This window comes from Mastigoproctus giganteus, chromosome 9 (assembly GCF_048544385.1).
Source record: "Mastigoproctus giganteus isolate SK-2022 chromosome 9, ASM4854438v1, whole genome shotgun sequence".
NCBI lineage: Eukaryota > Metazoa > Arthropoda > Arachnida > Uropygi > Thelyphonidae > Mastigoproctus > Mastigoproctus giganteus.
In genome coordinates this window covers 45,670,210-45,696,561 of record NC_143583.1, presented here as the reverse complement: position 1 = coordinate 45,696,561, position 26,352 = coordinate 45,670,210, and the positions used below count along the sequence as shown (strand labels likewise).

The window sequence follows — 26,352 nt, the reverse complement described above, 5'->3', positions numbered from 1 at the left end:
CTGCTGGCCTACAGAAATTAGATACTCTTTGTTTTGTGTGTAATTATTATCTCAATTATTAATGTTATTGATGTAAAATTATCTCTTGTTTTGATTATTATTATTATTTATACACAAATTTTTTTGGCTAAAAGTTTAAATTTTTGTAACAATGCTAAACTAATCTTAATTCAGCCAAAATTTCACATACTTTACAAATTTGCCTCTTATCTGCTTAATTTAATGCAAGAAATGTGAGAAATTAAACACTAAGAACCAAAAACTTATTCCCTACCATAAAGATGCACCTATGCATGGTGAATTGTCATTCCACCAAAAACTCAAGAAACCCTAAAAGAAAAAAGTCAGAAGCTGAAACGAAGAGCTTTTGAACTCCCATCCTTGCACTGACTGTAGCTAAACAAAGGGTAAAAAGGTAACAATGGAGGGATTAATTTAAGTTCATTTCTCAAAAACTAGTTGGCAGAAGAATACACTACCACACTTTGGGTTAGATCACATTTATGAAATTAGAGATACAAAGATTCAATTATGCAATTAGAGATACAACATACCCTATCTAAGTTGAAGTCACTCCAGAATGGAAACAAATTATGCAACAGATGAATGATATAATCAACAAATAGTGTCTAAGCTAAATATATTACCCAACTCTTTTTAAAATTAAAAATGTAATACAAAAAGTCAAAAGAGAGGATCTGTCTGTTATCCTCAGTGTTTCTGAATACTGCAATAAACTTGAGCGAATAGTTGCAGAGTCTTTACAAAGAATAACTTTTATACTTGCAGAATCACATGTACAGAAAGCGAAATTAGATATTATGATTAGATATGATTAGATTAGGCAAAATATTAGATACTACGATTAGATTACATATTTAGAATTTAAAAAAAAATTGAGGCTGATCTCAACAACTTGCAAAAAATGGGAAGAAAACACCTCAAAATGCCATGCTCTTTTGGAATAGTCAAGCTTTATATACCAGACCGCCCTCTGAGATTTTTTTTTTTTTTTTAGTAGAGGCATTTGATGCAAGAAAGCCAAACCACTTCCACTTCACCCCTCCGTTCGTTCGAAATACCTGTCCAGTTGAGCTTTAAATTTGTTTAGGCTATCAACTTCAACAACAAGTGATGGAAGTCGGTTCCACCAACCAACCACCCGCTGGCCAAAGGCAAATTTCCGCACATCTATCCGACATCCGTCCTTCCTCAATTTGAATTTATGCCCTCTGAGGTGATTATTCTGAGAAAGATGAAGAATCCCATTGGCATTGAGCATGCTCAAACCATTCAAAGCCTTATACACCTCTATCATATCACCTCGCCGGTGCCTAGTCTCCAGACTCTGTAATTTGCAAAACTTAAGCCTTTCTTCGTAAGAGCAACCCTTTGTTCCATTTACTAATCTTGTTGCCCTTCTCTGTACCCGTTCCAGCAGCTCTACATCCTTCTTGAAATGAGGCCTCCAGACCTGTATACAGTACTCAAGATGTGGCCTTACCATTGCCTTATACAAGGGAATAATCACCTCCTTATCCCTGCTAGAAAAATTCCTGTATATCATTGACAAGACACCATGAGCTACTCTTGCAGCTCGTCTGCACTGCTCAGAGAACTTCATATCTGCCTGCACAACCACCCCCAGGTCCCTTTCATTCTCTACCACTGTCAGTGTAGTACCACAGAGTTGATACGTTGCTCTGGGGTTGCTGTTTCCCATGTGTAGTACTTTACATTTGTCAATGTTAAACTTCATTTGCCACCTCTCAGCCCATCTGCTCAACCTTTCCAGATCCTGTTGCAGCAGCATAGTGTCAGTAGCATAGACAACCCTGCCTACCTTTGTATCGTCTGCAAACTTCGACATTAAGCTTGATATACCATCATCAATATCATTTATGAATACAGAAAACAATAATGGACCCAACACTGAGCCCTGAGGGATTCCACTAATAACATTAGTCCACGACGAGCAGTGTCCATTGATTACTGTGGTATCATAAAATGTGGTATCCATTGAGATCTGTGGTATCATAAAAAAAAATTTTTGCAAATCTTTCTTCACACCTAGTTAAAATAATAACACCTTCAGGGTTTTCTAAGTTTAGAGTATTACATACCACTCATGTCCATAAACTCATTACTAGTATACAACTTCTAGATAGTGATGTATGGCATTTGTAAGGATGAGGAAAATAGGAGGTTTTTGGACCAAAACAGGAAGTTTTTAAAGTTGCACTAGAAATTAAATTGCACTGAAAGAATATATAATTTATATTAAAATACAGTCCCTGAATTCTTTACCAGTACAGCATGCTTTTAAACATTACTTACCTAACATTTTTCTATCTGTAGAATTCTGTTTGGATATTCTATTAGACATGAAATGATTTTGATTACTTCAAAAAAGACAGTTGCAAACTTCGTCCTCTTCCAAATGTTGAGCCAAAGTTTTGTTCACAGCAATGCCCTGCTATCTAGACTTGGCTGTCAAGAGCATTTTCAAAACTTCACCAGAAAGAGATCTAATGTCAGTGTTATTTTTTTATTTTTATTTTTATTTCTTTTCTAATCAGGCTAAATATTCTCCCACACTCAGCACTGCCATGAAGAATTGTTAAAATGCTAAGCATGACTTAGAATAATTTAATTTTAAATAAATAGTTCAATTATTTTGGGCTTCTTTGTGGATTTGCCAGTTCTCCCAACCAAGGGCCACTGTACATAATTTTTTTCCTTCTTTCATAACAGCATCTGATTGGATCTCACACTGAAATTGACAGAACTGACAATGCGAAATATCTACTGCTTCATCTATTTCTTTAACAACACCAAAAAATACTGGAAACCTGTCAACATAAACTTTTCAAATTTGAAAAGGATGTAAAACCATTTTATGAAATTTGTACTACCTCAGTATTTATAAGAACGTTATTTTATGATTATATGTCTGCATATACATCACATAGTCACATCCATCAATAAACTGCTTTTTCTCTGAGCAAAAGAACAGAATCTTCTCCTTTTGTTTCAGATTTTCCATAACTGCATAAATGCCTATAACTAAGTCAGAATCATCTGTCTGGTTTAGTCTACTATGCTAACCAAGTAAAAGATTTAAAAATGGATGGTATAATAAAACCAGACTATGCACATGAATAGGGGAAGCACATCAAATCTAAGATAGTGCATCCAGTTGACGGTGCCTCCGTAGCCAGATGGACAGGAGCAGCAGTGCATAGCACACGCTTCTTGATTAGACCAGGGTTCGAGCCCATGCCCACCAAATACAGAGGATGCGGAAAGGTCAGGGAATGACCACCGCATATCCCCGGAGCAATATGGCCTTAGTTGCTAATGCTCCTAAAAACCAAACAACAACAATCCAGTTGACATGGATGGCTAGTGCAATTTTGAGTCAGCTTGGTGACATAAGCACTGAGAAAATTAAAATGAGAACAGAATGTCTTATAATGGGTTTCTAGACATTAACTGGAACTGGTGGGTTGGTTACTCATACAACAGAAAATATTTTATGGATTTTTTATTTGATAGCTGTTTTCTATATCAGCATATTAGAGGGTAACAAGAGAAACTAATTCTCTCAATCTGATTAACAACAGGGCCTCTTCACACATTAAGAATCTGCGAATAAAATAATCACTAGGTGGCAGTGTTCATGGTGTACTGATGTGGGATTTACTTAAAGATGTAACTACTGTGAAGAGCAAAGAGAAGTGCATTTGCTTTCAGAAAGGTGACTACAATGGTCTCAGACAATTTTTAAATTCTAAGCAGTGAAACCAACCGATGATGTTATCAATGGTTGGTTCCAAATTCTAGAAAGAAAGTATTGAGAAGTAATTACAGAAATTACTTGCTTTTAATACTGACTAGTTATTGTCCTAAACATAGTTGAAGAAAGAAAATTTTAGCTATTGTTAGACAAATCTAAATATATATTTTGCAAAAAAAGTATATTTTCTTGTATATAACCTTTGCTAAAGTTATATTATACAAAAATGTTTCCTAAAACTTAAAAAACAAAACTGGAGTAAATTTAAACAATGGAACTTAATAATAACCATATACATAATGATAGGTAGTACTTACGAGATGTGATGATACAGATACAAGTATTTTAAGCAGCCAGGTTTAAGATAGTCATGTTGGGCAAGTGTAAGAAATTCCAAATGTCGTATATCAAAGCTATCTGCCTCCTAAACAAATGGTGCATTAAGAAAGTTCTTGTAAGAGTTAACTAATAACAACAGCTATAAATATATAAATAAAATATATGCCATACATAAAACAGCCCAAATTATTTCAAACACATCAAACATTTATAAGTGACTGTGAAAGTAACTTTATACAGTAGACTGTCGAAATAATGGCACCTCAAATAACAGAACGTTCGAGCTAACGGCATATTGAGATCAGATGTTTACAAACAGCACAAATGTCTTGCAGTGCCAAAAAAAAAAAGAAAATGGCAAGTCACGTGATTACTGTTATATTTATGTTCACTATTTTGAAAGTGAATTCTGTACTAATATCACAGATTATACCACTGTTTTACATTTATTTTAAATTAAAAACCTCTCACTATAGCTCCTAAAGTTAATAAACCACATACACAGAAGAAAAGAAGAACAACATTAAAGCTTAGTGACAATTTGATATAATCCAAACTATTACATTAAGGTCACCCAGAAAGTTAATTCTGTAAATTGCGCATGTTCTCTGGTCGATTTGCCTGATTTTCTGGATGAAAAACCCCAGTTTCTGGGGTAAAAACCTTGCTAGCTATGCCTGAGACCAATTAACTCAGCCACGGAGTGAAAAAAAGCCCATAAAAGTTCCTCGCATCATCGATGAGATTTGAACCCGGGCCTTTTCCAGCCATTGTGGGGAGGATGGTGACGATATCACTGTGCTACTCATACAGACTAAACTTGAGATAATAAAGAAAATAGAATGGGGCATAAGTAGGAGTGTATTAATGGCAGAATACAACAGTGGATCATCAACATGTTTATGTTTTTTTATGTGCAGTTAATAAAACTGCATTCTTAATCTCTCTATTTCTTATTTAGCTTCATATTTCTCCATTAAATATATTAAAAATAAAACTTTCTAAATAATGGAAAAATCAAAATAATGGCAACTTGGATCCCCGAAGGTGCCATCATTCTGAAAGTCTACTGTACAATACTATGAACTATTCACCCAACCCCAATAAACAATCTATCACAATTGATAATGGATGGATTTGCTACTTAAAATGCAAGTAACATTTAATTCAATTTAATTACTAAAATATTGCAGATTATCAAGTCACTTTTGAGTTTATGTTAACATTGTTCCTATTTGAATGTCAATGAATTATTTGAAGGTAATAAAGCACTCAAACCTATGTTGGTATTATCGTGTTTATTTCCAAATTGGAAATATGTACATAATGGAGTCAAACATTTCATGGTATTTTCTTACCAATTCTTCAGTGACAGCTGTCTTTGCAATATCACCTTCACAAAAAGGTCAGTATGGTCACAAGAACTTGTTGCGACCTAAAACAAGTTATTGTGACCTGTGACCTTTTGTGATGGTGATGTTTGTTTTAGGTCACAACAAGTTATTGTGACCATACTGACCATACAAGAACTTGTTGTGACATAAAACAAGTTATTGTGACCTTTTGTGATGGTGATACTTGTTTTAGGTCACAACAAGTTATTGTGACCATACTGACCTTTTTGTGAAGGTGATATTGCAAAGACAGCTGTCACTGAAGAATTGGTAAGAAAATACCGTGAAGTGTTTGACTCCATTATGTACATATTTCCAATTTGGAAATAAACACGATAATACCAACATAGGTTTGAGTGCTTTATTACCTTCAAATAATTCATTGACATTCAAATAGGAACAATGTAAACATAAACTCAAAAGTGACTTGATAATCTGCCAATATTTTAGTAATTAAATTGAATTAAATGTTACTTGCATTTTAAGTAGTAAATCCATCCATTATCAATTGTGATAGATTGTTTATTGGGGTTGGGTGAATAGTTCATAGTATTGTACAGTAGACTTTCAGAATGACGGCACCTTCGGGGATTCAAGTTGCCATTATTTCGATTTTTCCGTTATTTAAAAAGTTTTATTTTTAATTGAAAAGACAGTTGTCACAGAAGTAGTAGTGAGAAAATATCACGAAACATCTGACTCCATTATGTACACATTTCCAATTCAGAAATAAACATAATGATATCAACACAGGTTTGAGTGCTTTATTTTCTTCAAACAACACAGTTTACCTATGCACCATGCCAATCAAGGAATAGCTTAGATTAATGAATTAATTTACTTTTTAATAATGATGTCAATTTATTCTTAAAAAAGAGTAAAAGGAAAACCTTACTCTTCAACAGCTATATTGAAAAATTTTTTTAGGGAATTTCATGATTTTTAGATAAAGTCACTATCTGTTCAAACATATAGAGAAAAAGAGAAAACCTAGTCTTTCTGATGAAAAGGAAACAATAGTATTAGTAAGGCTAAATGATTAAAGGAGTTGAGCTTTTTTTTTTGCATCAGCCAAAAAGAAATAAATAAAAATAATAATAATAAAAATTCAAATTGTTGTTCATATATTCATACTATTTGCATTCCCACAATATAAGCATCCAATTCTGATTTAAACTTAGACTCTGCTTCCACCACATTGGGAGACAACTTATTCCAATGTTTCAGAATACTGGATCCCACAAAGGTGAGATCCAATACTGGATCCCACCTTTCCCTGAGATTTTATAAGTGTCCCCTGGTTCGTGTCTATGAGGAAAACTGACCTTTTTCATTAATTTTACTCAATCCCTTCAGTGCCTTATGTACCTCAAATAGATCTCCCCTTAGATATCTGTTTGTCAAAACTTTTGGTCTGCACCTTCTAAGTTGTTCTTCACATGTGCATCACTTTAACTTGTCACTAATCAGTCACCCTCTTCAAACGTTCTATGTCTTTTTTCAAGTACAGTCTCCAGATCTGAATACAGTATTCCAAATGTGGTCTAACCATTGCCCTTTAAAGAGGGATAATGACATTTTATTCCATACTAGGAAAGGTCCTATTTTATTTATCATAGATTGAACACCATGTGCCCTCCTAGCTGTCTGTTTACATTGCTGAAAAATTGGCTTTCTATGGACTGTCCACTGCAACCAGTTAGGGAACCTATTGGATTTAATCTCTACTTTTTTCATATTCACAAATAAGAAGAACCTCTTATCCCATTCTTAGCTCTCTCTGCTTTCTCGTAATAAGCTTTTGCCCATCTTACCCCATCAGAAGGTTTGTTACATATTCTCTTATAATTATCACACAAATGAGAACATGTGATTTTCTGTAATTGTCCCGTGTTTCTTTTGCTCAATCAAACTCTTAACTTCATCTCTCATCCATTTTGCATATTACATTAAAGGAATGACTACTGGTAAGAATACATCTGTGGCTTTGAGGAAAAATCCCGTGACCATTTCCCATACCATATTTATATCCAAAACCACAGTAATCGCTCCAGTTAATCAAGCCCAAAAAATATCTCATTCCATTAGAGTTCGCTCTTTGAAACTGAATTTCTTGCTTTTACCTTTGACTACATAGGTTTCTTTAGATACAATCCATTTTATGATACCGTGATCACTACCTGCTACTGGATTCTCCACTGTCGGGGTTTTTGATATTAGGCTCCTTAGTGAGAACTAAATCTAAGATATGGGTAACAGAAGCACCAATCAGTATGTCAACCATTCTAGATGTCCTGCATAACCTTGGGTTCGATGGTAAGGAAGCCACACATAATTAAAAAATGGTATTCAGAGTGCTGTTGTTCCTGAAGTTCACAGACTACAATAGCTGCAGGTGTTATGGGGTGATGAATCTCATTACGTTTTGTTCCAGTGAATGTGGAGAATTCCAAGAGAATGCTTCCTGCAAGAGTGTATCATTGTTACAAGTAAACACATGGGTTGTGTTAGGGTAGCTAAGAATAGAAACAGGTGCATGTATACCTGCGTGTACACCAATGCTAGGAGTTTGGTAAATAAATTTGATGAATTTGAGGTATTGCTCAAAACATCAAAGGCAGATATTGTTGGGATATCAGAGACGTGGTGTCACACAGATATAAGTAATGCGGAACTGGAATTTGGGGAATACAATGTATATAGAAAGGATAGACAGGACAGGAGGGGAGGAGGGGTTATGCTATTAATTAAGAAACACATAAAGTCAAAGGAAGTGAAGCCAGTTGACATCGATGGACAGGGCAGTGTCGAGTCAGTTTGGTGTGACATAAGCATAGGGAAATCAAAATTGAGAGTAGGAGTGTGCTATAGGCCTAATGACTCTGATGAGTATAATAATATATTGTACAGGGAAATAGAGTGGGCCAGTAAATCAGAGAGTCTTATAATGGGGGATTTTAATTTCCCAGATATTGACTGGAATTTGTGGGTTGGTCACTCGCACACTAGCAAGGCTTTTGTGGATTTATTGGATGATTGTTTTCTACATCAGCATGTTCGTGAGGCAACAAGAGGGAGCAATACTCTTGATCTGATTATCAGTAGTGATTCTTCATGCATTAAGAACCTGCAGATAAATGAACCACTAGGTGGCAGTGATCACAGTGTGTTGAAGTGGGATTTACTCAAGGAGGTAACTACCATCAGAGGTAAAGGGAAGGGTTTTTGTTTTCGTAAAGGCGACTATGATGGTCTGAGACAGTATTTAAATTCTATACAGTGGGACCAACTGATGATGTTACCAACAGCAAACTCAAAATGGGAAGCATTCAAGGAACTAATCTTGGTGGCTACCAGGCTTTACATACCAACTAAGAAATATTGTTCAAGGTTTAGGCCTAAATGGTTGTCAGATGGACTAATGAGACATGTGGCAGAGAAGAAAAATGCATGGGATACATACAAATTAATGGGTGACATGGAAGCCTATGATAGATATAAGTTGGTCTGTAACCAAGTCACAAAGGAGATTAGGCAGGCAAAGGCAGACTACGAAAAATCCTTGGCAAAGGATGCAAAGAAAAACAGAAAGGAGTTCTTTACATACTTGAACTCGAGAAGGAAAGGGATGAATCAGATTGGTCCACTGGATATTGATGGTTCAACAGTTGAGGATCCTGCTCAGGTGGCTAACAATCTAAACGAGTATTTTGCATCTACATTCACGCATGAGGAGTTATTCAGGAAGGAGAATGATGTAGGTAAAGTAAACATTGGCAGTGAGCTGGATGATTTTGTAATAACTGAGAGGAAAGTGGAGGAGAGATTGTTGAGGATAAACATAAAAAAGGCACCTGGGGTGGATGGGATCTATCCAGTTATATTGAAGGAGGCAGCAAAGGAAGTATGCAAACCCCTAGCCATAATTATGAGAGCTTCTTTGGACTCAGGGGAGGTACCCATAGACTGGAGATGTGCAAATGTAACCCCAATTCACAAAGGAGGATCAAAGGCTGACACAAGTAATTATAGACCTGTTAGTTTAACTTCTGTTCCAGGTAAATTAATGGAGGCACTGGTTAAAGAAGCACTGCAGGATCATCTAGACAAGAATTCAGTTATAGCTCAGACTCAGCATGGTTTTGTTAAGGGCAGGTCTTGCCTGACCAATTTGATTGGATACTATGATGTAGTCACAAAAGAACTGGATGCAGGGAATAACTTTGATATTATATATTTGGATCTTAGAAAGGCTTTTGATACTGTTGCACATGGAAGACTGCTGCACAAATTGGAGCAGTGTGGCATTGGAGGCAAATTGCTGCTATGGATAAGGGGATGGTTGAGTGGCAGAAGACAGAGAGTGGTAATCAATGGACACTGCTCAACGTGGACTAATGTTATTAGTGAAGTTCCTCAAGGTTCAGTGTTGGGTCCATTGTTGTTTTCGGTGTTTATGAATGATATTGATGATGGGATATCAAGTTTAATGTCTAAGTTTGCAGATGATACAAAGGTTGGCAGGGTCGTTAAGGACACTACTGACGCTATGCTGCTGCAACAGGATCTGGAAAGGTTGAACAGATGGGCTGAGAGGTGGCAAATGAAGTTTAACATTGACAAATACTACATATGGGTAACAGTAACCCCAGAGCAATGTATCAACTCTGCGGTACTACACTGACAGTGGTGGAGAATGAAAAGGACCTGGGGGTAATTGTGCAGGCAGATATGAAGTTCTCTGAGCAGTACAGACGAGCTGCAAGAGTAGCTCATGGTGTCTTGTCAATGATATACAGGAATTTTTCTAGCAGGGATAAGGAGGTGATTATTCCCTTGTATAAGGCAATGGTTAGGCCACATCTTGAGTACTGTATACAGGTCTGGAGGCCTCATTTCAAGAAGGATGTAGAGCTGCTGGAACGGGTACAGAGAAGGGCAACAAGATTAGTAAATGGAACAAAGGGTTGCTCTTACGAAGAAAGGCTTAAGTTTTGCAAATTACAGAGTCTGGAGACTAGGCACCGGCGAGGTGATCTGATAGAGGTGTATAAGGCTTTGAATGGTTTGAGCATGCTCAATGCCAATGGGATTCTTCATCTTTCTCAGAATAATCACCTCAGAGGGCATAAATTCAAATTGAGGAAGGACGGATGTCGGATAGATGTGCGGAAATTTGCCTTTGGCCAGCGGGTGGTTGGTTGGTGGAACCGACTTCCATCACTTGTTGTTGAAGTTGATAGCCTAAACAAATTTAAAGCTCAACTGGACAGGTATTTCGAACGAACGGAGGGGTGAAATGGGAGAGGGGTGTTTTTTTTTTTTTTTTTTTTTTTTTGGCTGATGCTGAATAAGCTTGCTTTCTTGCATCATATGCCTCTACTAATGCTAATGCTAATTCCAAGAGAATGCTTCCTGCAAGAGTGTATCATTTCAACCATAATTTTGGCAGAAGCGGTTTAAAAGTATGGCACTATTTCAGCTGGTTCAGACTTGGTCTGTTGGTGGCAATGCCTGACACAAATGCATGATATATTGGATAACTATACACTACATCATACACAAGTGGTTTGTGAATAATGAAATTGAAAAGTTCAATTGACCAGCTCAGAGCCTAGAACCCAATTCCACCTAACATGTATGAAGCTAACACAATCACTTGATTAGGCCGTGGTCAAAACAGCATTCTCCAATTGACTCTGAAGCTGCTTTACAAAAGGAATGGAAGAAACTTTTGGCCACTACTTACTGGAAGATCGTAAAAAGTATGCCCAGAAAGGCCCCAGGCAGTCTTACCATCATCTTTTAGGTTTTTGAATTAAAAATGATTTTTTGCTACTTGTATGTGTTCTTTTGCTTATACAGCACATGCACACAAAAAAGAAAAAAAAAATCAATCATTTCCCCATTCCTTCCAATAATTTATCCAAACCTCCCTTGAATTTATTAAACTACATGGAGTGTATTCCAACGGTTGATTACTCTTTGACTGACTGCATATTCATGATGCAGAATCAATGCAATACATTTATCACTGTTAAACCTCAATTTTCATTTTCCAGCCCATTTGCTTAGTTTATCCAGATCTTCTTGAAGTAGCATTTTCTGATTGCTGGCATTAATCACTATGTCCGCCTTTGTATCATCAGCAAACATAGACATCAATATCATTAATAAATATTAAAAACAGTAAGGAGCCAATACTTGTGGAACCCCAATCAACACATTACTCCATAAAGAGCAGTGGTCATTTATAACCACTTAACCATTCCTTTATCCACACTAGTACCTTGTCCCTAATGACACATTCTCCAATTGACATAACAATTGTACTTGTGGTGCAGTCAAAGGCTTTACTAAAATTTAAGTATATGACATTGAAATTATTCTTTGTGTGCAGTTCCTTTGTCAGAACCACGCAGTAGGTAATCAGACTGTTAAGACATGATCTCCCCTTAACAAACCCATTCTGAGAATGCTTTATGGTTTCACTCTTATTAAGATGATCTTGATAGGTTCTTGTAATGCCAACCAAACAACATGAAACTGAGAATGGCCATGCGAGAGGCATTTTCTGAATGACAGTATTTCAACCTATAGAAATTATTAGATTGCTTTTAAAGTGATGCAGGTTATGAAATTCTTTAAGCTCGACCATTCCAGAATTAACAGTTATGCTACAACAAAGAGGCTGACAGCAGATTTGACAATCATTAATTACAAAAGGTATCTCAATTCTTTTTTTTACCTACAATGGTTTTAGAGCTGTCTCACATGGCAAAAAAAATTAAATTTTGTGGAGCACATGAGCAATTCCAATGCCTTTTTACTCAATAACATTCGATCATTAGATTCTAGGATCAAAGCAACAGCATGTGCTGCATATTTCCAAAGCTCTTCAGTGCAGGTTGGCTTGTGAAATAATTTTGAGGGTTTTATATTTTATTTTATTAAATACTAAACTGTAGTTAATATATTAGAATTAGTTGAGGCATATGATTAAAAAAAGCAAGTTTATACAGCACCAGCCAAAAAAACCCTTACCATTTCACCTATCTGGTCACTCCAAGTGTTTGTCTAGTTCAGCCTTAAATGTATTTAAGCTATCAACTTCCACAACAACAGAAGTCTGTTGTTGTGGCTTGGAAATTCAGCCCATAATTTACTTGACTCATCATAACTTCTAGGATTTTAACATTCTTTCACTAATCTACTACTCCTCTTTTTCTACTTTCCTCACCCTTATAGTTACTGGCACCTTGTGTAACTTTCACATCCATTTATACTTACTTAATTTAATTTAATATTAATACAAATTATTTATATATATATATATATATATATATATATAATTATTGATAAAAAAGTAAAGAAAGAAAGTTAAAACGACAATAACTGTAACTAATATGTAAATAATATTTATGAGTCAATGCAGTTGCAAGCAATCATGCAATACACCCATAATGTCTATAGAATATTAAGGATAATATAAAGAATTATTAGGACAAGTAAATCAATCCAATAATAATACCATCAGGGACCTAAGAAAACGCAAAAAAAAACAAAAAAGGGCAATCCGAGGACGTAGGAGAAACTATTTCTTATCTATACCACTATTTTTCGCCTTTGTGGAGTTCAGGTTCTATTATTCCTACTCCTTTAGTTTTTCTTCTTACTATCTGCATGTTTCTCTATGCGTTCATTTAATTATTTATTTTTACCGTATCCATCACATAGGGGACACCACATATTATTTTGACGACTATTACATTATGTCCTAGATACGGTCAACATGTAGTATGTATTATATATTTAATCTTATTTTAATCATTAAATTACGTTCTCTGTCGGGTCAACGATGATTAATATATGCTTACATTTATATTTTACTTATATTTCTTACCTTTCATTCTAATATTTCTAAATTTTCTTAACTTTTATCATCGTTCGATTTATATTTGGCCTATACTGGTTTATATTTGGTTTAGAGCCGACCGGGCTAGCCGGGTGGGTAAAGTGCCTGCCTGACAACCCAAAGGTCGTGGGTTCGATTCCCGCCTCGGGCTTGGATCAAAGTACTGCAAAAACTTTGGGAGGTGCATTATGGCCACAGAAGCCTATGTGCCAACAACTACCGAAAAAAAAAAAAAAAAATTAAAATTTTGGTTTAGATTTAAATTACTTAGCATATATTGATCATCACAGAAACAGAGAACCTCTTGTCGTTTTTTGCCTTCATTCTGGGTGGTTGGCCACAGTTGAAGTCATCTAGATTGTCGGTAAAAAGCGATAATAATTTTTTTTTGCATTTTCTTAGGTCCCTGATGGTATTATTATTGGATTGATTTACTTGTCCTAATAATTCTTTATATTATCCTTAATATTCTATATATATATATATATATATATATATATATATAAGAATAAGAGAAGACTGATAAAGTTTGCATAGATGGAGATGAAAATTACGCAGAGTGCCAAGGACTAGAAGGGTAAGGATAATAGAAAAAAGAAGTAATGTAGATTTCAAAAAGGCAAAAGAATTTTAATATCCTAAAATTTATGATGAATTAAGAAACTTATGGGCTGAATTGCAAAGCCAATTTGGAGGTAGAGGAACTGTAAACTAAAATTGTTAATACCAAATGATTAAACAAAATAATAAAGTAAAATAAATTAAAATAAAGGTGGTAAAGCTGCCATTAACTCTGCCATAATGTCCCTATAAAGATCAAAAAAAAAAAAAAAAAAAGGTCAAGATTTAATGGAGAAGCAAATTTTGTTTCTTAATTAAATATTCCTTAAAAATAAAAAATTAATATTAAGGAATTCAGTAAAAGATTGGGTTTTGGGATTGATTTTAATAGCCTCATGTTTGTTGTTACTCTGCATAAAAGACATTGTTTAAATCAACTAACTGCACTTCGTACAAAAGTGGGATTGCTTTAACCACTATTAAATCAAAATTTCCATTAACTGTAACTTTGAACTTAAATTACACACACACACACACACACGTGTTTAAAGAAAGTGCATCACCCTTAAAATTGTAATTGTCGTCCAAATAACATAAGTATATAGTAATATTTCTTACAGGTTGCATCAGATAAGATTGATATGCACAGGTGATGATGTAATATTGCATCAGCTATATAAGCACGCCTTGCAAGAGTTACAGTCATTCCTTGCTTGTGTCAGGATGGCAAGTTACATGTAGTTGATGCCACGAACAAAGAGTGCTATTTTTGCTTTACATGAGGAAGAATGTTCTTCCCATCATGTTGCTTATAGAGTGTCTTGTAATCAGTAGACAGCGAGTAGATTTTCCAAACTCAAGAATACTGGTTCTGCTGTTAGGAAAAAAGGAACCGGATGCAAACGAGTCTCTACACCAAAATAGGACCGCATTTTGAAGTGCTTAAGCCTTAAAAACCATAAAGCTTCTTTGTCTGATCTGAAAAGGGAATGGGAAGAACATACAGGAGCAGTAGCAAGTGCAGTAATAGTCAAAAGATGCCTCTTCAAAAATGGGCTTGTAGCCCATTGTCCTAAGAGAAGCTGCTCCTCACACAAAACATGAAAAAGACCAGATTAATTTGGTGTAAGGAGCATGTCAAATGGTTTGTTATTGTTTGTTATTTGGTTTTTAGGAGCATTAGCAACTAAGGCCATATTACTCCGGGAAATGTGGTCATTCCCTGACCTTTCCACATCCTCTGTATTTGGTGATGACGGGCTCGAACCCCGGTCTAATCAAGAAGCGTGTGCTATGCACTGCTGCTCCTTCCCACCTGGCTACGGAGGCACCCCATGTCAAATGGACCCCCGAGCAGTGGAAGTCACCTATTTTCTCAGATGAGAAGAAATTCAACCTGCATGGTTCTGATGGAAGACAAACGATTTGCTGTAGACGTGGTGAAGAATACCATCCAGACTGTATGGTGTCTACAGTGAAATTCCCTACCAGCCAAATAATATGGGGGTGCATTTCATATCTTGGAGTAGGTCACTGGCAGTTTATAAAAGGTTCCGACGGATACCTGGCTATATTGGAAAGCAAATTGCTACCAACCATTAGAGACCACTTCAACTTGCCAAGAAACTGCATCTTTCAGGACGACTCTGCTCCTTGTCATTGGCAAAAAGTGCAAGTAGGAACTTCTGTAGTTACTTTAGCTTCATTTCTGAGAGGTTCAACAGTAATGTGTTTACATTTGTTACAGATGAAAAAATGGTTGGAAGAACGGTCCATTACAACTCTTAGCTGGCCAGGAACAGCCAGGACCTGAATTAGAAACTGATCTTGTCAATGCCTCGGCAGTGTGCTGCTGTCGTCAGGGCCAGTGGCAGTTCAACTAAATATTAGTTTGCACCTGATGAACTTTTCATTTTGTTTTCCATTTAAAATGATAAATGAAGCAAACTGAGGGCTTCTGATAACATTTCAGCCATAATTGTTGTGTTTATCAAAATCGTTGTATAAAGGTTGCAAATACTCATTTTGGAATATTTTGAGGGCACCCGTCAATTATTACTTAGCTTTGCCTTAACTATTAATATTTATATATTAATATTTCTATAGATTTATATTTCTATCTATTCGAAAAAAGGTTAGAAATGAAATTCCTAGGTGATGCACTTTCTTTGAACACCAGTGTATATACACAGAGAGATATTCGGATTATTAAAAGGTCAAAAACCACTGTGTTAGGTATTTCTTTTGGTCTAGGGGAGCCATGAAAAAATTACTGGGACACTAAGGGCACTGTGAACGAGAGAGTTTGGGAACCTCTGCACTATATGTTGAATACTATTACTATCAAGTAGTACAACTGCTTTCTATCAGCAATATATTCTGCATATTAATTTTAAAAATATACAAACACTGGATGCATAAAGGCGAGCAGCTTGTCGGCTAACAGAACAAACACATCCAAGTTGAACTACAGCTCGAAACATAAGAGGAACTTGAGTTTCATATACCCCTTCAATATGAGGAGTAGACAGCTCTGCCATAAGGTCACTATAAAGATTTAAAAAAAAAAAAAAAAAAACAAGGTCGAGATTTAATTGAGAAACAAATTTTGTTTCTTAATTAAATAAATTTAAAATTCCTTAAATATAAAAAATTAACATTAAGAAATTCAGTAAAAGATTGGTTTTGGATTTGATTTTAATAGCCTCATGTTTGTTGTTGCTCTGGATAAAAGACCTTATTGTTTAAATCAACTAACTGCACTTCATACAAAAGTTGGAATATGGTTTAACCACTATTAAATCAAAAACAAATTTTGCTTGTGTTTCACATAATAAGATCAGCAACAAACATGACACTTTCAATATATATATTAATTTCAATATATATTCAATAAAAAACCAAGCAGCGCTCTCTCTCTCTCTCTCTCTCTCTCTCTCTCTCTCTCTCTCTCTCTCTCTCTCCTCTCTCTCTCTCTCTCTCTACTGCAAAGTTTCAGAGATGTGGACAATTGCCTTGGCTTCAATCCAAAAGGGCTTCATGCAGTAAAGACGATACGAAATTGGATTACTGGTAGTTTTATGTAGCATATATCCATAATATCCGTATTGAATCATTTATCAGTTTAGGAATAATTGAAAAAAATTGCAAAAACTTCATAGAAAGACTGGGCATTTCTATTCAGCTAAATAACAATTACAATATAAAACATTATTCTGAATAAACACATTACAGTCAGTCCTCACGATTTATAAATAGGGGAACAATATCTTATATAACACGAACCGAATTCACTTATGCACGATTCGCCTTTGTGTTTACAAGAAACAGCAGTCGAATGCAGAATCACCCCAACCGAATGCAACACGATAGGAATGAAGAGAAGATTCTGAAAATGCATTTATGTTTTTTATTTGTAAAAATAATAAGAGGAGTTTACCTCAATATAGTAACAGAACACTTCCGTATGATACCCTCCAGAAATTAAAACAAAAAAACCGACAACTTACCGGTACATTAGAGTAAAATATAAATAATTAAATAATTAAAAAACCAATTTAACACAATTCAAATCAATTTAAAACAATTAAAAATCAAATTAACGCAATTAAAAGAATCTAACGAAAATATTGAAAACGATTTTCCTTCCTGAAGCTGACAACGCTTTCCGACTGTATGTCGTGATCACAGGAATTTTCATTCCTGTGATCCTGAATTCCTGAATTTTCATTCCTGTGATCACGACATACAGTCGAAAAGCGTTGTCAGCTTCAGGAAGGAAAATCGTTTTGAATATTTTCGTTAGATTCTTTTAATTGCGTTAATTTGATATTTAATTGTTTTAAATTGATTTGAATTGTGTTAAATTGTTTTTTAATTATTTATATTTTACTCTAATGTACCGGTAAGTTGTTGATTTTTTCGTTTTTTCCATTTTAATTTCTAGAGGATATCATATGGAAGTCTTCTACATACTATATTGAGGTAAACTCCTCTTATTATTTTACAAATATTATTATCAACGTAAAACGTATTGAGTATTACAGCTCTGATTCATACTATTTTATGTTTTTTATATCAGTAAAGGGGAAATACATTTCATCATAATAACGCAAAAACCAACACAATTCCAGCTATCGGTATAATCGCAAATGCAATTAGATCGAGTTTACTACCAGTTTGTAACAGATTCCACTAGCAGAAACGCAACTGGAAATTGTTTTTATTGTTTTATATAATAACCCCTAGAAATGTGCTTTAGTAAAATGTGAGGTGTTAATAGTGTATCTCTGCCTTTACGGTGTTGTTTATTTAGTTGCTACGTGCGCAGCTTTGTTTATGTGTATCATGCGTGCCTTCTCGTTTTGTATTTGTGCTTTATTCCCTAAAAATGAGTAAAATACTTAAAAGGTGTGAAAAGGAAGCATCCTGGTGAAGACACTGCAGATTCAGAGAGAAAAAGAAAAGCAATATCGATAAACAGAGGTCTTCCTATGCACTGCCAGACAGTGGTAATACAGTCACATTTCTATTTCATGATAATATCAACAACTCTGGATAGTGTAGGCTGTCAGCAATTACATGAACTCAGTTAGCTCTGCTCTATATATTACAACAAGAACTAACTTGTGAGGGCCATACATATTCCTTATATATTCTGCTGAGCCACTTATTTATGCAGAAATGTCCAATGGACTATGAAAACAAGAGTGTCTGGATAATTTTTAGAGGGCAATATATTTTTATTTAAATATCTGAATTTTTGTGTTCATATTTAGCATTATAGCACGCGTGTGTGTGTGCGTACATATGTATGCATGCGTAACAAGAAGATATATATTCTTTTCACTGTTAGATAGAGGTTCAAGTACTTCAATTCTTATATTATAAGTCATGGATTTTTCCCAAATCACTGCAGAGATTTGGTTTTATAAACAAGTTTACCTTTGTTTCCCAACCTTCGGGAACAGAAGAGGCAAAAGACAGAATCAAAGGATGCTCTCATAATTATGGATAAAGGTTTTCTTATCTCTTTTGCTGCTTCTTTTAATATAACTGAATCTGAATAGGTTCTGTTAGCTCCAGGTGCCCTATTTAATTTTAGCTTCGACAGGTTCTCTTCCATTTTCGTCTCAGTTATCACAAAATAATTTAGCTTCCAGTTAAAATTTATTAGGAGTTCTGGTATCCCATCCCTAAAAACTTCTTCACATATGAATTATAGATGCAAAATTTCATTCAGTGTATCATCAACTTCAGCAAGTTCATCAATATCTAGTGAACCAATGTGGCTTACCCACACTTTCCTTCCTGTATTAATATAAACATTCTCTGCTGTGTTTCTTCACATTCTTAGCCAGAGACTTCTTGTAATCTGCCATTGCTTGCTTAACACCCTTAGGGACTTTATTAGTTTGTACTTACTATAGGTTTCTGTGTCCCTTGATAAATTTTAATCATCCCATGCATTTTGCTTCTGGCACTAGTCTCATCACTTCATGTGGCATCCATTTAGGACTAGACCTTGAACAATATCTCCTAGTTGGAATGAAAAATTTAACAGCTTCTATGGTCACTTTCCCTCTTCAAAAAAAAAAAAAAAAAAAACCAAACAGATGCAGACACTGGCAGGTTCTTGTATTTGCATGCAATTGTTGCAGGAAAAACATAAAAACCAAATAAATAAAATAAAACACTTGAGAGATATTGTAGTGATTAATTTCAAGGGTCACATGTTAGATGACTTGCCACTGTTGCCATGGCAAAAAGTTAGCCCATTTATAACCTTAAAAATCAACAGAAATAACTCAAAGTTCTCTCTCTCTCTCTCTCTCTCTCTCTCAAAATCAGCCATTTCTCCTTCCTTCTCAACTAACTTTTTTATTTGCGATTTTTAAAATAACCTTATGGATAATATGAGACATGAATTTTTGTAATTATATACTTTAGTAATTTTAAAGCAAAATAAAGCAACTTCATATTTTTTTTATGCATTCAGTTAATCATCTCACACTTCGAATGAAGCAACTTACTTGCTATATTGCTGATAAATGTCTTCTGGAATAGCATATTCATAGAGATGATAAACTGGATGCGATCTTGGTAAAATTCGAGACACTTTTCTCCACCCTAAGTTTAAAAATATAAAAAATAATTTTAAATTACAATTTAAACTATTTTATTTATATTCAGCAGAAATTAGACCTATTTAACAAATGAACTTAATAAGAATTCTTATCAAGTAAATGAAGGCCCGAAGTCTCTAGACTAACATAAACATTACATCCATAAGAGTTTTAAAGTGAATTTGGAAACTGTACAGAAGTGATGGAGTACACTGCAATATGAAAGTTAAAAGAACTTTTGCAGATGTTGTTGAGTGAGTTCCAAATATTTCAGAAAGACTACTAACTAGGGAATTACATGGATTAAAACCTCAAAAGGTGCCTCCATAGCCAAGTGGGCAGAAGCAGCAGTGCGTACCACACGCTTCTTGATTAGACCAGGGTTCGAGCCCGTCCCCACCAAATACAGAGGATGCGGAAAGGTCAGGGAATGACCACCACATATCCCCAGAGCAATATGGCCTTAGTTGCTAATGCTCCTAAAAACCAAATAACAAACATAACAAACAAAACCTCAAAAACTGTTATAAATAAGTGTAACAGTGTGCCTGTTATAACTACAAAGTTTTCAGGGGGGCACAGCAGAATTACACTTAGGTCCAATAACGCAGTCAAGGAAGTTAAAATTGGAGAGTTACCAATAGGTTCGGTCCGGTGTACTAACTAGCGGCCGGCCTGCGAACACCGTTTTAGAGCTGTACCCTCGAAATGTAAGGAATATTGGATCTCGCCATGACGTTCATCATAACCTCAAAAGTCATCAATCATACTGCATGATGGAAGAAATACGGAAGGGTTGACCGGAACTTAGCTCTAGAGACTAAACATGGGTTCCACCACTTCAAGCCTCCAATAAGCAAAGTGGTGGTATTTCACCGGTTGATGAGAGTCATCTACCACCTAGTACTGCCTGGTAACATAGAGGGCCGGCGTTCCTCTATGTGGTGTGGGCACCACACCTCGACCCCTGCTTACGTTGGTTCACACCTGGGTGGTCACCCACCATGTATTTGTGCATGGAGGTTATACCCAGGATTACTAACAGTCCCACCATTGTGAAGGTGAAAGCAGAGGATTTGACTGTCACAGACCGTCCGGACTTCGCCGAAATTGGGTCCACTTGACTTGAGTGTCACCCGAATATCAGTTCCATCAGCGTTTTAGACTCCCAGGTAGCAAGTACAGCATGTCTGGCATATCTGAGAGAGAATGTCTGTGACAACCTCAAGCACGCAGAGCCATAATTTACCAATTATGGCTCTGCATACGCCCCTGGTCATTTACGTAGCTCTGCTCGTACTTTATGCTCCTGCACTTGGACGTACTCTAGCTCGACTGTGACAGGCAACTGGAGATTTCTAAAATTAGGGCGGAGCTTTCCTTTTGTGGCTATCCACCTCATGTTCTAGATAGATTCACATAAGCTTCAGGCTCACGAATTTGTTATGTAATCTAACCCACCCCGTGCAAATCAATTTATCTCTACCGCCTACATCCCCTGTTATTCGGGCGAATCAGAAAGTCTTGTTAGGATTTTGCATCTCCATCATATACGATGTGTGCAACTTCCGGGGAGGAATTACAATCTATTATTTCTAAGGTGAAAACACCTTAGAAATAACACGTGTTCCTCCTTTCCTACAGAGTGGTTCCATATACCGTTTTACATGTCCGGATTGTGGGGGGGGTGTTATGTAGGTGAGTTTGGTAGAAGATTGAAAGATCTGGTTTCTGAGCATGAGGTACTTTGCAAACCGCTAATTTTGAACGCTCTGCAGTCGCCAAACATTATTGGGTTAAGCAGCACAACCTTGATCCCTATTGGGATATTGAAATCATTGACTATTCACATGATTACAGCCAGCACTCTTGGCTTGAAGCACTACACATAGCCACCAATAATAGTACTTTGAATCGCACAAGGGGAGTACACTTACACCCTATTATAGAATGTACTGTATTGCAGTGCGATGAGCGCTGCTGATCATCATGAGTACGTAATTCTGCTTTACCGACACCAGACTCATGATACATGATCATGCCCAGTAACCAACAATATATACTGAAGTACACCATTCACAGACTAGCTGATGAAGAGGCACTTCGCTTCGAAAGCTACTATGTATTTTAACGCTTTTATTATATTATATTATATTTTAACTCTTTTATCTTATGTATATATCATTTTTATTTTAATAAACTTATTTTAACCAGTTAGTCAGTTGTTGCAAGTAACTTTGATGAAAGAAAGAGAAGAATGATGATAGCTGTTTTGAAGAAAAGTAATGCAAAGAGCAAAAGAGAAAACCCAGTTTTTTAGATGCAGAGGATACAATATTTGTGATGTGCTTATGCCAAGGGAGATTACAAGTCAGGGTAATCCCTAAGAGAGTATGTTATCTTGTCTAAAAATCTCAGTGTCAACAAAGAAAAACATAAGAGTAGGAGAATCTTCTTTTTTTGCAAGATATAAGACAGGACTGAGTATAAGGACTGCAATTAACTAAATTATCTTTGCTTTACTGAAGAATTACCTGGAGATGGGCATTTAAGGAAATGGCAGCAGATATTCAAGAATTTGATTGTTTGTGCAGGGCAAGGTTCCTCAAACTGGAAGGTGGAATACATGTGCCATCATCAGAAAAACTATGAATCGGATTTCTAGTCAATGAAAGCTCATTAATATACATGTTAGGGAGTGGTTGAAAGAACTGTGCCTTGGGAAACACTAGTATTAGTGGAGAAGATAGAAGATACAGAGCCATCTACCATCCCCCACAGTAAGCAGTCAGAGAGAAAACTGGATACCTAATTGCAAAAAACAGTCAACAAACCATAAGATGGAAGCTTATTTAAAATGCAATCAAAAACCTTTGAAATGTCTAGATCAGGCCCGGGCAAACTATGGCCCACTGGCCGCATGCGGCCTGCGAGCTTTAATTGTATTTTCGAAAAAAGTTGACTTATTTTATGCCTTTTGCAACGCCTTTTTGAAAAATAAATTTGTGTATGTAATACATTATAGAATTTGTCGACTCGAAAATTGTTTTATCATCTGTATATTGTTCAAATTGAGATAGAATTTGAAATTGTGCTCGAACCGGAGCGAGCCAACGGGCGCTTTTATAATGGTATAATTTGAAAAATGTTTAACAGTAACAGAGTTTAAAAATGCTTAACAAGATATAATTTACAATGGAACAAAATGGTAAGCGTAACAACTGACGGAGCAGCAAGTTTGACAGGTAAAAATGTTGGAGCTTTAAAGAAAATTCAGGATAAAATTTGTGAAAATTATCATGATTATAATTTAATTACAATTCATTGTATTATACATCAAAAAGTATTATGTAAAAATGTGTTAAAAGTTGAACATGTCACATCTTGTATTATTAAACTAGTAAATTTAATATGATCGAGGGGCCTGAAACACAGACAATTCATTAATTTTCTTCAAGATATTGAATCCGAGTACACAGATATTCCTTATCATAGCCAAATTCGATGGCTTAACTTAGGAAAAGTTCTTCGGCGAGTATTGGATCCTAAAGATGACATCGTTCTATTTTTAAAACTGAAAAAATATTATGGACTTTCCCGAATTAACTGATAATAACTGGATTTGTGATTTTGCGTTTACCCTGGATATCGTGACACACTTAAATACTTTCAACACCATGTTACAAGGAAAAAATTTATACACCCATGATGTGGTAAAAATTTTGAATGGATTTCAATTAAAACTCCAGTTGTTCCCTTGACATTTATTGATTAACAAGGCAGACTACTTTCCAACCATGAAGTTGCTGAAGATTCCAGAAAGTAAATTTGAAAAATATTGTGAAATTATCAACGCTTTGAATGACGACTTTTCACGAAGATTTGGCGACTTCCAAAAATTTGAGACAAGTTTGGCAATAGTGCGCGACCCATTTTCAATAGAAATTGATAGTTCACCGAGTGAACCACAACTTCAGATTATAGATCTGCTGTGTGATACCGATTTAAGGGAATTGCACAGTCGTGAGGAAATCTGTATATTTTACAATACTCTTAATTCGGACAAATTTGACGAACTTAAATTTTGCCTGAAAAGTGTTGGTTATTTTTGGATCAACCTACATATGTGAACAAACATTTTCCATCATGAATCTAAATAAAAATTCTTTACGATCAAGCATCACCGATGAACATTTACAAGCAGTTTTAAGAATCTCAACTACAAAATTAACACCCGAAATTAAAAAAAAATGTTAAAAGATGTAAAACAGTTCCATTCATCTCATTAAATTCTTGGTTGTTAGAGAATAATTTTTTTATGTTATATTTCTTCTTCATGATAACAAATAATATACATCTAAAAATAGTATTTTTAGTGCGGCTTCCCTTCTTTTTGAATTCCTAATGTGGCCCTTCAGCCAAAACATTTGCCCAGGCCTGGTCTAGAGCAACTGCTTGCATTTCATCAGACCTTTCAATTGAATTTGTCTATAGATGGGTAACATAAGCCAGGATATAACCAGTGGATCGAAACTGACAGAACCCATACTGATGATCACTCATCAGATGGAAGGTTTCTAGATAGTTTAGGAGTTGACAGTTAATTGATTTCTTCATTATTTTAGAAAGAGTAGAAGTAATTGCAATGGGACAATAATTGGATGGGAGGAATTTGTTATCATTTTAAGAACTGGCTGGATATGAGCAAATTTCCAAGCAGAAAGGAAAACACTGTTGGAATAAGAAAGTGAAAAAGTTGACATAGAACAGGAGTAAGTTCAGTAGCACAGGTTTTGAGAACAAGTGAAGAAATACCATTGAGACTTGGAGCTTTCTCAACATGAAGACTGTTCAATTCAAAATTCTTCTAATATCCTTTTGACAGAAGACCACAGGAGGCATTCAATGGAGTATACTGTGAATAACAGTACACTCCATACTCTATTTACAAAGATCATTAATACAGGAGTTAGAAGAAAAAATGCAAGCAGGTCAGCTTTATATTTAGCTCAGGTGGCAATAGAACTATCCACTTTTGACAGAGGTGGGAGCAGAGACAGGCAAAAGTTGCAGCCAGTAGCTTTGACAAGAGACCAGAAAGTTCCACTACCATTTGGACAAGAAGCAGGTTTCTTATTCTTAGCCTGTTCAAAATCTAGTTTCAGCTGATTAATAACTGCTTTCCAATTTTGTTGCAAGCTTTAGTGTAGGAAGAAAATGAACTTGGAGATTTGGATGCAAACCAATTGTAATATGAAACATCCTTATCTTGAACTAAATTTATTGGAAAACCAAAGTTTAGATAAAGGATGAGAATTTAAGGTACAGTGTGGAATAAAGGATTTCATCCTTACAAGAATAATTTCAATGCCACAATCTGAGCCAACGCTGACATCAGAAGATTTAAAGCCATAATACAACCAAGGAAAATAAGAAATCTCACAGATCATCCCATTTTACATTCTTATAAGGCCAAACCACATGAGGTTGAGAATGGCCATGAGAGAAAGATGCCATTAGAGAAGAGACCATCAGCATGTGATCTGTAGTACCTAGAGGACCAATCACCTCAACTGTGTACTTATAAGAGTTATTTTTGAAAAAAAGATCAAGAGTGTTGGCTGTGTGGTTGGATTATCTGGTATTAGGTCCTTGAGGTTGTCACAGACATTCTCTCAGATATGCCAGACAAGCTGCACTTGCTACCTGGGAGTTTAAAATGCTGATGGAACTGATATTCGGGTGACACTCAAGTCAAGTGGACCCAATTTCGGCGAAGTCCGGATGGTCTGTGACAGCCAAATCCTCTGCTTGCACCTTCACGATGGTGGGACTGTTAGTAATCCTGGGTATAAGCTCCATGCACAAGTACATGGTGGGTGACCACCCAGGTGTGAACCAACGTAAGCACAGGGGTCGAGGTGTGGCGCCCACACCACATGGAGGAACGCCGCCCCTCTATATTACCAGGCAGTATTAGGTGGTAGATGACTCTCATCAACCGGTGAAATACCACCACTCTGCTTATTGGAGGCTTGAAGTGGTGGAACCCATGTTTAGCCTCTAGAGCTAAGTTCCGGTCAACCCTTCCCTATCTCTTCCATCATGCAGTATGACTGATGACTTTTAACTTTACTCTGCCAGATAGTGACTGGAGGGAGTCCGAGTAGTGTGTATACGGGGAGCATTGTCGAGGCCACGTTATGTCAAGGATCTGGG

General features: G+C 35.9%; 1 protein-coding gene across 1 annotated transcript in view; it reads right to left on the bottom strand.

Moving 5' to 3' along the window:
- The window catches only part of PolE1 (DNA polymerase epsilon catalytic subunit 1), a 650,197-nt gene that overhangs the window by 215,481 nt on the left and 408,364 nt on the right, over positions 1 to 26,352 (bottom strand). The window contains 3 exon segments of the mRNA XM_090380641.1: positions 4,117 to 4,223; positions 16,417 to 16,555; positions 20,041 to 20,137. Of these exon segments, the coding sequence (XP_090236767.1) occupies positions 4,117 to 4,223; positions 16,417 to 16,555; positions 20,041 to 20,137 (343 nt within the window).